This window comes from Rhinolophus ferrumequinum, chromosome 14 (assembly GCF_004115265.2).
Source record: "Rhinolophus ferrumequinum isolate MPI-CBG mRhiFer1 chromosome 14, mRhiFer1_v1.p, whole genome shotgun sequence".
NCBI classification, from domain to species: domain Eukaryota; kingdom Metazoa; phylum Chordata; class Mammalia; order Chiroptera; family Rhinolophidae; genus Rhinolophus; species Rhinolophus ferrumequinum.
The window spans coordinates 43,781,280-43,796,569 of record NC_046297.1 but is presented as its reverse complement, the minus strand read 5'-3'; the positions used below and the strand labels follow the sequence as shown (position 1 = coordinate 43,796,569).

The 15,290-nt window shown below is 34.4% G+C and overlaps 1 protein-coding gene across 5 annotated transcripts in view; it reads left to right on the top strand.

Annotated features, from left to right (window-relative positions):
• UBR5 (ubiquitin protein ligase E3 component n-recognin 5) overlaps positions 1 to 14,899 on the top strand; it is a 127,390-nt gene extending 112,491 nt beyond the window's left edge. For 4 of the 5 annotated variants that reach the window (XM_033125736.1, XM_033125735.1, XM_033125733.1 and 1 more), the window contains exons 49-59: positions 26 to 137; positions 778 to 922; positions 1,881 to 2,011; positions 3,452 to 3,512; positions 5,232 to 5,407; positions 5,628 to 5,712; positions 6,500 to 6,655; positions 6,993 to 7,106; positions 8,559 to 8,703; positions 10,054 to 10,139; positions 12,681 to 13,845. In XM_033125736.1, the coding sequence (XP_032981627.1) occupies positions 26 to 137; positions 778 to 922; positions 1,881 to 2,011; positions 3,452 to 3,512; positions 5,232 to 5,407; positions 5,628 to 5,712; positions 6,500 to 6,655; positions 6,993 to 7,106; positions 8,559 to 8,703; positions 10,054 to 10,139; positions 12,681 to 12,893 (1,424 nt within the window). In that variant the 3' untranslated portion in view covers positions 12,894 to 13,845. Of the gene's footprint in view, positions 1 to 25; positions 138 to 777; positions 923 to 1,880; positions 2,012 to 3,451; positions 3,513 to 5,231; positions 5,408 to 5,627; positions 5,713 to 6,499; positions 6,656 to 6,992; positions 7,107 to 8,558; positions 8,704 to 10,053; positions 10,140 to 12,680 lie in introns of all 5 variants that reach the window. The other variant, XM_033125734.1, reaches the window with a different exon arrangement.
• The last annotated feature ends 391 nt before the right edge of the window (positions 14,900 to 15,290 follow it).

Genomic DNA, 15,290 nt, shown 5'->3' with positions numbered 1-15,290 from the left:
AAGTGTATGTCATATTTTCTTCCAGGTTTAATGCAGAGATTAAGGAACAGAGGAGAGCGGGATCGGGAAAGGGAGAGAGAAAGGGAAATGAGGAGAAGTAGTGGTTTGCGAGCAGGTTCTCGGAGAGATCGGGATAGGTGAGATAATTTTGTAACTTTTGTTGAATTCCACCTCTTTGGATGGATTGGAGGGAGGCTCATAAATAAAGGATTCTATTAGAAAATGAAAGTTTTAATATTTGGATATATACAGTAGTCTAACCAACTGTTCTTAAAACGCTCTGCGTTAAACAACCCAGGTGCAGTTGAAATTATAATGGCTTTTTATTAATTAATTTATCCCACTCAAGTTCTAAAGTTCTTGAAATTTTTATTAACTTTATATCACTCTTTCTTAAATTTGTTTTAAAATTATAATTGTAGCAATTATGTTATTTAAACCTTTTAGATTTTCTCCTGTTAGGATGGTTGGCATTTCACTTTTGACTAAAATCTCTGGGAATTGTGGGTGGGCTATTGATTTCTGGTATTTTAAGGTTCTCATCCCTTAGAATGAAATTGAACTATGCATTGTGAATTTATAGGCTTTCAAGTGACAAAATCTAGGTAGTCTGTAATTCCCAACCATCATCTCTTTGGATATGAGTTATGGCCACCTTGATGCCATAACTGGAGCATCCTGTATGCTCTGGTTTTCTAACTTCGTTACTAGTTGTGCTGATAGTTTCATTTTGCAGACAAAGGAAATGAAGTCATAATAGCTTTGTTCTTCTTTCAGAGACTTTAGAAGACAGCTTTCCATTGACACTAGACCCTTCAGACCAGCCTCTGAAGGGAATCCGAGTGACGATCCTGATCCTCTGCCAGCACATCGTCAGGCACTTGGAGAGAGACTTTATCCCCGTGTACAGGCAATGCAACCAGTACGTACAGTGCATGTTGCTGCCACTTTACTGGCTATATACCATCTTCGTTTCTGAATTAAAATGGGTATTTTTAAAAAATGTCAGTTACTGGCAAGCCATCTGGTTGAGAACTGTAGTAAGAGAGTTTATGAGGGAATGCAGCAGTGTTTGCTGGAAGGTAACTGTGTAGCTGGAGGTTTGTATGGTTTTTCTACCTATGCGTGGTTAACGATCTACCTAATAAGTTCCTTCTGTACTAAAGATTTAATCTGTGCATTGTATTTATTTGTACCCTTATTTGCATAAATTACTGTTAAATTTTAAAACAGACTTTTTATCCGTTACCAACCGATAGCTAGAATACATGGCAAATGGTATACTTCACTGCTGGTAAGTATTGCAAGAAGATTTTTAATTTGGATGTTCTGTCAGTTTCTTGCATATAATATGAAACAAAAACTAGTTGTGTTTTTTGTCTTTATATATAACTCTATATACATGTTACAGCAAAAGAGTAAAACAAAAATCCAATTATATTTCTCTCACTAAACCCTTATCCTTAAATATAGGCATCTTTTTCTCTCTTCTTCCTCCTTCACTTCTTCCCTCCCTTTCTCTTTCTTTTTTTCTACCCTAAATGAAAGAAATGTTTGTGGTTCTCTGATAGGAAACAAAATTGAGTATTGTATGTTAACTCATGAATATAAAAAACTTTACATAAAGGCTTGTCATTACAAATATTAAACTAGCTTTTAACAAGACTATTGTAGTGCATGGACTATTCATTTCTTACCCAAGTTCTCTATAATTAAGCTTCTAGTGTATAAAATACCTTATTGGTTCAGAAATTTTTGAATTGTTATCTAAGTTGCTTACATGTCTTTGTAATTGAGGGGGGGAGAGATTTAAAAGACTGCTGATTTAAACAAGAGGTTTTAGAGAGTAGGGCCAAATAACATTTATGTATCATTTACAGGCATTTGCAAGTAAAATCACTGGCATGTTGTTGGAATTATCCCCAGCTCAGTTGCTTCTCCTTCTAGCAAGTGAAGATTCTCTGAGAGCAAGAGTGGATGAAGCCATGGAACTCATTATTGCACATGGACGGTAATGTGTACAGTTGGGAAAGCATTTCAGTTTAAACATGAGCTACTTTATTATTAGGATGTGGGTGCTCCCATATCTTAGAATGTAGACCATAAAGCAACATAAGACTTTAACTGGGTTTTTAAGAGATGGCTTAAAATCCATGAGTGAGACAGTTGAGTTTCACATGTATTAGAAAGATAGAGTTTTAGCAGTCCCTTAGATTCCAAAGATCTTTTATGTACCTGGTATTTAGAAATTACATGTAAGAAGTACATCTCAAACTCTCCACCAGTATACTCCTCATGTCGGAAACCAAATATGTCAAGGAATTGGGGTCCCTGAGTTCTTGTCATAAGAATGAAATCAGGCCTCCTGATTTATCTTAATCCATGCAAGCTTTTGCTTTCCATCGTGTAATATATTTGTTTTAATATAAAAATTTTAAATTTCTAACAGTTAAATTATCCTTTTTCTAAGATGATAAGTAAAAGTAACATTAGGAAGATATATTATACTTATTCTGTGCCTTCTATCCTGGGGCTACTCTACTATAATATCTAGTTGAGGCTTTCACGTGTTAATTATTTTAGATGAAAATCTCGTTGTTTCTTCCTAGTCATGATTTTACATGAGGAACTTACATTAGATATAGTCTAAGCACTGAAGGTAAACAGCCACTTCCCTGTTTCAGAGCCTTTGAATGGTCCAAGCCAAAGACTATTGCTGGAAGTTGGTCTTCTTTGTTATTACTACTATCTTCTCTAGACTTTACGTAGTTTCTTTATTCCATTTCCATGTCTCTGGAGGTATCAGCATACTGACATAGCTCAGCCTACTATAAAAAAAGTTGAGAGTACATTTTTGATAGATTTTTGTAAATATATGTAAGGTTTGCTAATTTAGTAGTGTTTTCTATGGAATGCAAATAATATGTTGACTACTTTCACCTGGTTTTATGGAGTGCACAGTGAATTTATTAATATTCTACAATAACATACTAGAAAATTTTATTCTTATTGTGATTGCTTTCTGAACATTTTCCTGTTCAGAAAATGTTCAGAAAGTAATGTTCAGTGTTCGCCCTGAGCTTAAGTTTCAGCACCCCTATGAAAACTGCATTTATTTTGTCGTAGCCTTTAGCTCATTATCTTGAATCATACATGTAGTATTTAGTACTTTTTTTGGCTTCTCTGCTCCTAGAACTGCATTAAGACTACTAAGTGTCATGGATAATGTATTTATAAATTCTTATAGATTTAAATTCATGTTTTCTGTGTGTTGAATTCTAGTACTTTTTTGGCTTCTCTGCTCCTAGAACTGCATTAAGACTACTAAGTGTTATGGATAATGTATTTATAAATTCTTACAGATTTAAATTCAAATTTAAATGTTTTCTCTGTGTTGAATTCTAGACATTTAAATTACCTAGAATGTGAAAGGCTTTTTGTTTGCTTTTAGGGAAAATGGAGCTGATAGTATCTTGGATCTTGGATTATTAGATTCCTCAGAAAAGGTACAGGTAAGGGATGTTTTGTATATGTGTTAATAATAAGCACTTGGAATTTAAGTTACAGAAGAGGAAGAAAGCCATACTTATGAAGAAACTATGTCTTTGAGTAAAATGCTTGATTACAGTAAATAAAAAAGCAAAGATAGATGTTCAGAATCAAGTAATAAGATCGGTTTAATTAAAGGCTCATTTTAACCCCACTCATCAGCTGCCTCCATTTGAGCACAGCCTGAATCAAGCTTTAGAGATGTCACGAATTAATAGCAGAGAAGGAGGGAGGCAGTATGGAATCGTAGAGTTTATTCCTCAAAGAAGCAGTGAGTGCCAAAGATGCAGACAAAATGTGGCATCTGGTACAGCAGTAAGGGGGAGGCTTAGTGTATAATGTATTTCATTCTTAAGCTACCTGAGAACTTCATTGCCAGCCAAGATCGAGCAAACCCTGTAGAGCAAAAACTTTGAAACTATAGTATAAACCACTGTCCAAGTCCCCGACTACGTCAAATATGCAGGGCAGTGAATATGCAGGGCAGACCCTAAACAATACGATAAAAGGCTTTGAACACTTAATTGGTATTGGAACCACTGCACACAAAAGGTGACATTTCCAATCTGAACCTAACCAGGTTGATTGCCTCCTAAGGCCAAAACACATCAACATTCTCCATATTTTAATAAGACCCAGACTTTCACAACTGAATAAAGTATCGAAGATACTTTATTCTTGGATACTTCACTCAACATACAAAGAATCAGGAAAGACTGACCAATTCTCTTGGGAAAAGAACCAATAGATGCTGACTTCAAGATGACCCACTTGCTGGAATTATCAGATACTTTATATATCTCATGTTCTATGACAAAAAGGTAAACAAGTAGGAATGGCAAGATAGATGTTCTAAGCAGAGAAATAGAAACTTTATGAGAGAATGAGAGGAAAATTTTAGAATTAAAAATACAATGTCTGAAAGAAAAAAAATCACTCGATAGGTCAGTAGCAGAGTGAAAAGGAGAGAAAAAAGTGTCAGACATTTTGAAGAGAGCTAGAAATTACCCATTCTGTAGGACAGAGAGAAGATTTCAAACGAACTGTTTCAGAAACCATATCAAAAGATCAAACATTCATGTCATTGGAATACCCAGAAGAGGAGAAATAGTCTGCTGCAGAAAACTATTTGAAGAAATAATAGTTGAAACTTCCAAATTTGATGCAAGATACAGATTCATAGATTCAAGATCAGTGAACCATAAACAGGACAAACAAAGAAAATTGTCCAGACATTTGTAATCAAACTGCTGTAAAACGAAACAGCTAAAGAACAGTGCCTAACACAGAGGGAAAGAAGGATTTGAAAGACCGATGTCTCATCAAAAACTGAAGGCAGAAGACAATGGACAGCATCCTGAAAGTGCTTTAAAGATTATCAATCCAGAATTCTGTAGTCAGTGAAAAAGTCTTTAAGGCATTAAGGTAAAAAAGGTTACCAGTTAAAATTAGGTGATTTTAATTAAATGAACCGAGAAGCTAAAGACTTAACATGCACAAGTTTTGTATATCACAGTTCTGAAAGAATGAATTAAAAAGTTTGTTTACCTTTAGTATGTTATACACATACATTTAATTAGGAATGTTGCTGTACCTACCTGATTTCACTTCGAGTGCTTTTAGTACAAATTGTTTTGTTTTTAAAATTAATCTCGGGGCTTAATTTCTAATATTGTTATTAGGAAAACCGAAAGCGTCACGGCTCTAGTCGAAGTGTGGTAGATATGGATCTGGACGATACAGATGATGGTGATGACAATGCCCCTTTGTTTTACCAACCTGGAAAAAGAGGATTTTATACTCCAAGACCTGGCAAAAACACAGAAGCAAGGTTGAATTGTTTCAGAAACATTGGCAGGTAAAATAACTCTAATCTTATATTTGCATTTTTAAAAAATTTGAATTTATGAGACTTCATAAAATACATTAGTGTTTAAAATGTGTATATATTCTTATACTGACTAGAAATGAGGCTATCAAATTTCTCAAAATACTGTATGTATATTATGTACGTATGTGAAGAGTTATGCATGTTCTAGAATTACTTTTGAATTTAAATATTATTTCCCTGTTTGTAGGATTCTTGGACTGTGTCTGTTACAGAACGAACTATGTCCTATCACATTGAATAGACATGTGATTAAAGTGTTGCTTGGTAGAAAAGTAAGTGATTTTAATGAATCTAACTGCTCTTACAATTGCAAAAATTTTCTTTTATAAAACAATTCTATACTAGCATACTGTTTATGGCATTAACGTAAGTATTAAATTTTACAGTGTTATAGTCATTGTAAACCATTTTCAATGTAAAGCATTTTCTTTGATTAAACCACTGATGAATGTTGTTTTCTATTAATAGAGCAATATCATTTTATGATGTGTTTTTTTGTTTTTTAATTATGACCCTATTGAATTTTTAAGTGTTCCAGCTAGAATATTCTTGTGCAGAGAAGAACAGGAATTAAAGCTCAGCAACACAGAAGTGTTGCTATGTCAAGCCTTTAACAAGGTTTATGGAAAAGATCATGGAGTCAGATAGACTCAAGTTTAACCCAGGGATGTGATCTTCAGCAAGTTACTGCATTCCTTTGAGCATCAGATTTATCTGGAATTGATAACCTATATTTCATGATTATTATCAAGACTAAATAGGATGTGTATTTAGATTAGTACCAGTTGCTCGGCATAATTATTATTTAATAATTAGTGCTAGTTTTGAAAAATTATTTTGGAACTTAAAAAAGTACAGTGTTGGCTTTAAGTTTTTTAAAAATATAACAGTTTAGAAAGATTTATTAAATTTTACCTCTTTAAATCAGTTATTATATATTTAGTAGAAGATTATTCTTTATTAGTCTATCTTCAAATCGTTCTTTAGTATAGATTTTAATACACTGATGAATTCAGTAAAGATGTTTCTTTCATAATTTTCATACGATTACTTTCTTAGGTCAACTGGCATGATTTTGCCTTTTTTGACCCTGTGATGTACGAGAGTTTGCGGCAACTTATCCTCGCTTCTCAGAGTTCAGATGCTGATGCTGTTTTCTCAGCAATGGATTTGGCATTTGCAATTGACCTGTGTAAAGAAGAGGGTGGAGGACAGGTAAAGCAATTATGTACTTTCTAATTCTGGCAAGAGAATTTGGTCTGTTGTGTTTGTCTAACATAGAAACAATTTAGATAGACGGGTTCAAGAAATAGAGACACAAACACACAGAAAAAAAGACACCGTAGGAGATTGAAACAGAGAGAGAAAGAGATCCAGAAACAGACTGACAGGCAGAAGAGATGTTTATAGGTTTAAAATGTATGTCTTAGATACTTGTCAGATACAGAATTGTCTTTAGATATAAAAATTTTAGGAAATTGTTTTATGAACTGTTAACTTATTACTGCTTTGACAGAATTGCTTTTAAATAGCACTGCTACATTTTTCACAGGTTGAACTTATTCCTAATGGTGTAAATATCCCAGTGACTCCCCAGAATGTGTACGAGTATGTGCGGAAATATGCAGAGCACAGAATGTTGGTAGTTGCAGAACAGCCATTACACGTAAGTGTTTTCTAGAAAGTGTTATTTGATCTGATGAGGCTATTTATGTCTTCCTGCTAGCTCAGAGTATGTTCAGCTTGCCTATAAAAGGTGAAAAATTTTAAACCAAAGTGAATTTATTTACAATGTAAATTACATCTGAATCAAGACCTATTGCTTTCTTTTGGGTGAGAACCATGTAATCATCAGAAAGTCAATTTGGTGGGCAAAAGTTTGTAAAGGATGCTTGTGGGACTGAAATGACTATGGTTTTGGAGTCCAATGACCACCAGTTCTTTTGCTGACTTACTAAATGGACTCCTAGGGCTCAGAGGCAGTTGTACTCACAGGTATGGTTTATTGTGGCAAAAGGACTCTTAGCCAGGGCAGAGTCTGGAGGCATCCAGGGGAACCTGGGTTGTCACAAAGAACACACTTCTCCAGTGTTTAAAGAAGCCACTTAAGGGTCTGCCCATGGTTTTTGATGGGAGGCCAGTCACCTAAGCATTTCCTGCCTGAACAACCAGCCATAGTGAAATGCAGACCCGCAGAAGAATGCACATGTTTATCATAAATCATGTTTGCACAAATAGTCTAGGAAAGCTGGTACAGCAGGGTTTATTGCCCTGGACATTCAAAACAGCCATAATGGTAATGTAGGGGACATTCCAAAAACCAAGTTCCCAGGTACCAGCCAAGGGCCAGCCAGGCCATTCCAAAGAGCAACATCAGAACTGCTACCTTAACTCTTTCCCCTTTTAGTGTAAAACATTCATGTGGTTTTAGGACTGGTGGTGTCAAGTATTTCTGATCCCTGTGCTGGGAATAATTGTGCAGGCTCTGGAGTCTTACTGTTAGTGTTCTAATTGTGGTTGCACCACCCTCTCGTGTGTGACAGTAGCAAACTACTTAAGTCCTTTGTGTCTTGGTTCTCTCCTCTGCAGAACGAGGATCAGATTAAATGAATTAATACATGTAAGGTGCTTAGAACAGTCATTGGCACTTGGTAATTTCTCAGTAAGCTTCTAGGTTTTGGGCTTGTGTCGGGAGGTTTGTTTTTGTCATTGTCATACCTTTTCTAGGATGTTGACAGGATAGCACATTTGACACATTGAAGCTGTTCTTATCTATTTAATGACTATGCTGTTTGTTAGTAACACAATTTAAAAAATTATTTCAGTTAATGACTGGTATGCATTAATACTGCTTCACTTTTAAAGTGAAGCCTATTCCTGGGGCTTCCCCCCCACTTGCCTCTCTTTTGAAATCTATTAATAAGAAATTCAAAATATAGAACTTAATGTTTTTCTCTCGGGATTTTCTCTCTGGTATTCTTGTTTTAGTATTAATGCTTTTCTCTCTAGTATTCTTAAGAGGCTGCTAAAATTAGAAATTGGGCTTTAACAATAATAAACATTACATGGAAAATGAAGTACTAATAGTAATAAAAGGGTAATTTTTGAAATTCTCTAGGCAATGAGGAAAGGTCTACTGGATGTGCTTCCAAAAAATTCGTTAGAAGACTTAACAGCAGAAGATTTTAGGCTTTTGGTAAATGGCTGTGGTGAAGTTAACGTGCAAATGCTGATCAGTTTCACCTCTTTCAATGATGAATCAGGTATGAAGTTTATAAAATGTTTATTTAAGGAATAAGCTACATAGATAGTTTGGTCAGCATTTTCTAAGTTTCTAGATATATTTACAGGGCTTGAGAAATGCTGTATTACTCTGGTACTTAAAGGGTTTTTTATATATATATATTTTTAAGTTATGATTGAATGATGATGGCTTAAGCATTTAACTTTTTTTACTGCTTAGTTTTTCTAGATTTTAAAGAATATGTGGTTTAGTATGAATATGAATACAAGTGAAAACTCTTTGTGATGAGCAGCTGGGTGGAAAGGATTTGTATATACTAATTAAGAAAAAATAATCCGTGTGGTAATTCCTTTGAACTTTCCTGATTCGTGTCTCTTAAAATTCTGTAATTAAAGAATTTGATTGCGTGACATTTGCTTTGTAGAGCTGGACCCAAAGCACACTTACAAAGACGTAAGAGCACACAAACACATGGCAAATTTAGAAAGAATAAAGAGAGGTAGTGATAATCCTCCTAAAGATAACCTTTACCTTCAGTGCTTGGTTTGCTGCAATTCTTCTTTTGAAAGTCCTGTTGTCTAGGAATAGACTTTCTTGCTGTGACTATAATATAAAACACTGGGAGCTCTAAGAAATTCTTTGTGAAGGGATTATATCTAGTCCAAAATTATTGCATACATTGAAGGTACCAATTTTTTCCCCTTTATTTTTCATATTTTGCAAACAGCTTTAGCCAAATTATAGTAAGTTAAATTTGGATGAATTTTATTTTTCCTTCATGGTTGACAATATATCAACCATGTATAATCATTGTATAATCATTTTTGTGCTACTTTTTAATATAGTTTTCAATACTTCTGAAGTAAGAATTTGCCTCATTACAAATCAAAAGCCTAGGAGGTGAAAGGAATATATCTAAAGATGCTCCCAGTGTGATCCTCAGATCAGCAGCAGCAGCTGAGCTTTTTTGAAATGCAGAAATTTTGGTTCTTCTCTCTTTCCCCAAACCTAGTGAATGGGAATCTGCATTTTAAAAAGATCCCCCAGTGATTTACAATCTCTTTAAAATTTGAGAAGCACTGGCTTAAGATCATGAGAGGAATCATGACTTACAGAGGGATTAAATTCGTGATTATCAATTTTGAGGATAGTGGCTCATTTGTCTTGTCTTGGTCATCCTGAGTCAGGATTGACTAATAAATTGTAGAGGTTTTACATAATGCAAATGGTCCTAGTTTCCTGTATTAGGAATTAGACCCCCATCCTAACTAACATTTTAATTATATATATATATATATTTTATAATAAGCAATATTCTAAAGCTATAACATCTGATACAGTACACTGAATTTATACTCTTTATTCTTAGGAGAAAATGCTGAGAAGCTCTTACAGTTCAAGCGCTGGTTCTGGTCAATAGTAGAGAAGATGAGCATGACAGAACGACAAGATCTTGTAAGTTAAGTTTCATAGAGTTTGTAGAAGACAATATAAAAATTTAAAACTGTGTAATGTAGCCTTTTGTTTTAAGTTTGTAATGGTTGGTTATTTTAATTTTGGCTAAGGAAATTACAGAAGGTAAGAAGTAAAACACAGTTTTGTTTTTCTGCTCTGTAATAGAGCACCTGAAGTATTAATTAAGTTGTGAGCAGAGTGAAATACATCTTAGTTACTAATATGCCATCCTTAGTCCCAGAAGATAATACCTTATTGTTGAGACATGTTTTTCCCCCTATAGTGTGTATATATGTTGGCTGCTTCTTTTATACATCCTTAATCCTTTTGACTAGTAGCAAGCCTTTGCAAAATTTCTGAATAGTATCTTGATTGCTATCTGTATACTATAAATAGAGTAGCTAAATTGTGATACGTGGGTATTAAACCTATGATTTTAATATTATTACTTACCAACTTAGAAGCATAAATTAGATAATATAAACTCTGATCATAGTGGAAAGTCTACCATAAAGTCAGTGAAATATATGTCCAACTTCGAGAATATCTATAACCAAATCAACCTGTCTATTCATCTTGAAGGGGCTGTCTCCACTAGACTTTCTTGTAGAAATTTAAGGGACGTTCCTTACCCAGAAAACGCCAGAGATCCTTTGTACTCACATTCCTCATGGTTCCCCTCAGGCACCTCCCCTGTTGAACCAGCCTTAGTTCTTAGTAATCTAGATTCCTCATGGAATGTATAAAAATTACCCATTTCTAGATATATAACCCCCAATTTTATTTGAGGAGAAATGGTTACTGTGTAGGAAAGCACGAAACTTGCAGTTTCACATTTACCTTCAATTTAGGCAGTAACTTATTTGGGGGGGGGAGAGGGTCCTGCAGTTACTACTCCTTAATCTTTACATGCACACCTTCATCCCTCCAAGAACCGTCCATTATTTCTCCCATTATTTCAGTTGTTCAGCAGTCCTAGCCGTCACCTGGCTCTGTTCTTGGCTTAGTCATCCAGGTCATTTCCACTTGGTTTGTTCCCTAGGTAAATTCTAGATAATTGATTCCATATAATTCCATATAATTTGACTTGCCAACCTTATGGACCCTACCAGTGCCAATACCGTATCTGTCCCTGTTGCTTTCAGGAGTACCTAAGTAGCTTGTTAGGGTGATACACCACCTGTGGTTAGTCTTTGGATTCCAGCACCTTGTTTCCCTAAGACAGGCACCACAGCAGTTCTGTTAGCCAGTCCTTTCTATTCCTGTTCTTGGTAGGTCCATCTGGTATGAATTCTAAGGTATCTATTTTTATCTCGTCCCTAGGTTTAATTTTCTATGTTTTAAACCAGTACATCCTCTGTCCAGTCAGTCCAGTTAAATCTCACTGCAGTTTCTGCTTTAACTGGAAGAGAAACATGCTAACTCGTCAGTCAGAGAGAGAGAGAGAAGGGATGAGAATATCTCCCTCTATAAAGGCCTCAAAATTTTCTATCAACAGCTTTAATTTGTGAGCTTCATTCTTTAAATTCCTGTATTAAATCTTTTCTTAGGGCTTAATCAGTATATCAAGGTGTATTCTCTCTCTCCTCTTCCCTTTTCCTCTTGTGGGAAGGTCATCCTTCACACGTTACTGGTTTTATCCTGATATGTCTGAGGGGAGGAGCATTCTCCCTTGAATTATTAGTCCTACAAATTATAGGGTTTCTAGGATTATTGGATTTCTCATAAAACTATGCTTCAGGAAATAGGAAATTAGTTCATTTAGGTTTCCTACTCACTATAGGATATTGGATATATTTGTCTGTTTAGTTGTGCACTATAAATGCATTTGATTTAAAAAGTTTTACCTTAAGATATAGGCACTGTCTTACTATCACTGAAGAATGGTAGGTATTTATATATGTATGGGTCAGTGAGCAATGGTACATATTAATGAAAACAAATATTACAGGAAAGCATATCCTTAGTTACCATATTTAAAGAAAAAGGAAACTAGAAGTTAATATTTATCTGTTATACAAAATAGATGTATAGTAAAACTCAATGTTAATAGAGCTTATTGCATGGATGTTGATGTTCCCCAACACTTACTTACTATTATAAAATTATTCTGTAGCGCTGAAATTATTAGGGGTTTTTTGCTAGTAAAGTACAAAATAACTTTTTTGCTAACCTCTGTGAATTTTGAATGTTCTTGGGGGGAACACGTTGTGCATTATTTCCACTAAAAGATACTCCATGGATTTTACCCACTGGAAAGGCCCTTAGAGAACATCCAGTCTAACAGTCTCATGTAACAGATGAGAAACAGGCCGTAAAACATAAAGTCACTTGTCTACGTATCTGACATATCTGACACTTTTTTCTTTTCTGACCCTGAATCTTTTTCAGTGCAAGAAATAAATTTAAAACCCAGTTCAAAATAATACCTTTTTGTAGGTTTTAATACAAGAACATGACTCTGTGTATATATTGCCAGAATTAAGCGTTGAATGTTTATCTGTTAAAAGCCACATTGTAATTATTATTATCCCTGTTTAGGTTTACTTTTGGACATCCAGCCCATCGTTACCAGCCAGCGAAGAAGGATTTCAGCCCATGCCCTCAATCACAATAAGACCACCAGATGACCAACATCTTCCTACCGCAAATACTTGCATTTCTCGACTTTACGTCCCACTCTATTCCTCTAAACAGATTCTCAAACAGAAATTGCTACTCGCCATTAAGACCAAGAATTTTGGTTTTGTGTAGAGTATACAAAGTGTGTATTGCTGTGTAATACTACTAGCTAATTTTGTAGATTTTTTTTCCATTTGTCTATAAAAGTTTATGGAAGTTAATGCTGTCACACCCCCGGAGGTACCTTAAAGAGATTAAATGCAAACATTCCTGAGTTTGTAGCATAAAGGCCTGAGGAGCACTGGCAACATCTAACTGTAATGGTTTGCTAGTCAACAACTTCTGGGTCTAACCCCAGCCAAAGATGACAGCAGAACAACATAATTTACACTGTGATTTATCTTTTTGCTGAGGGGAAAAAATGTAAAATGTTCTGAAAATTCACTGCTGCCTTTGTGGAAAGTGTTTCAGCAAAGGTTCTTGTATAGAGGGAATAGGGAATTTCAAAATAAAAAATTAAGTATGTTCTGTGTTTTCATTTTAACTTTTTTTATGGTGTTTAATTTGTGGTTGGCTGCAATTGTGTATCATGTATATGGAACTTGTAAAAAGTTCTGCACATTCAGATCTTAGAGATGAAATCACCTTTACCTATAAAAACCACTTTTATCGCGGTTTATTTTGGCTGCATTGAGCTCTAGGATATTAAATGATATCACTAATATTTTGCATGTAATTGTTCATTTGAGTGAGGGCACTTTTTTGTACATATGATGGGGCCAATGCACAATACTTTATCACAATCAAATTTTTTTTCTTTGTATCCTTATTTCAGTAAGCAGTCAGGAAGTTACTGCACTTCAGTTCTAACTAGACATTTGTACAAAGGTATTTCAGTTATGTGAACTCAGCCTGGGCACTTTCTGATAACTGTAAAATGTTTTATAAGATCATGATTATTGAAGATACATTTTGGGAAATTTTAAATGTTCGTGAGCAGCTTAACTACTTTTGTATCTAGCCTTTTTTAAGTATCTTGTTACATTTACTTTTTTAAATAAAGAAATTACAGAAGAAATGTCAAGTAATATTGAAGAAACAATAGTTTTTATTTTATGTAGTTGTACATTTTAAAAACTAAGGGCAATACACTAACAAGGTTATGTGCATAAAAATTTTTGGTTTAAAGAACTGAAAGTTTATATACACATGGACTATAAGAAACAAGAAAATCAGTCCACATTTTACAGTTAGCAGAGAATCCTGAATGGCACAGGCCAGGCCACCTTTTCTTTTTACAAATGGGAGAAGTGAAGTGGGTCCCTTACTTGGCATAGGAAGTTAACTCACGTATACTTAATAACTAAGTGATTAGGTTGTTTTTTTTTAAATGACCCATTAATTAGGACCAACATCTCTAAATTCTTTATCCAACTGTATAATAAGGAACACTTTTCTTCACAAAGTCTTCAATAAAGTGAACTTCACACAAAGAAAATGAGAGAAATTCTCTGGAATCTCTCCTACCTTTCAGGTCCTTCATAGGACTTCTGGCCTTCGGGATGTTTTCGTGTTCAAAGGCACTACACTTTTATTACATAACTTTCTTCAAAGACTGAATCATATGATACTCTCAGCCCTGCTGACATAATATTAAAAACTAAAACGATAGTGAAACTCATTGTATTACTTAAAACTTACACAACATGCTGTATTAGATTTATGTAAATTAACCAAAGGTTATTTTGCCATGTGAGACATTGGTTTTTATGTCTAAATGCTATTTCTGAGTAAATGAAATAGTAATTAGATTAAGAGCTGATTATCATTGTGTCTGGAAAAGATAAAATTTATATATCACCTTAACTTCTGTATGCACATTATGGGATTGATAAAATATGAAATGAGAACAAATGATATGATTAGGACATTTGAAACCCTAATTGTGAACTTATTTTTAATAGTTACTGAGAGAATGAAAATATTTAAAATAATGCAAAATGTCTTAAGTCTTCCTAAATCAAGATTTTGGTTAAAATGCTTTTAGGAATATTAAAAGCAGAGTGAGTCTTTTTTTTTTTTTTTAAAGTAAAGAATAAAATGGTTCTAAATGTAAAATAAAGTCATGTAAAATAAAAGTTCTCTTTTGATCTTGTTTAGTGATTAAACCTAAAAGAATTGAAAACAAATTTAGGAAGAGAAGAACAAGAATGAACTTTACTGAGGGTTTTCAAACTTCTACTTTTACTTTTTTCCTAAATCATCTGAATATCAAGACACCAGCATAATGGCTTACTGGGGCAGACTTGAGAGGGCTTTTAAAGAGTATGACATCACTATTTAGTACTCACCCCTAAACATTTCTTTCCTAAAGATACTATTTTAGCCATTTCTGGATCTAAAGTCAAACTGAGATATCTTCCCTTGAGGCAGCCCTGCTCATGTGACTTGTGTAAGATTCTCTTGTGGAGCTTGTTAATGCAGATGTCAGTCACATTGTGATTCAGTGAATCTTAAGCGGAGGACAGA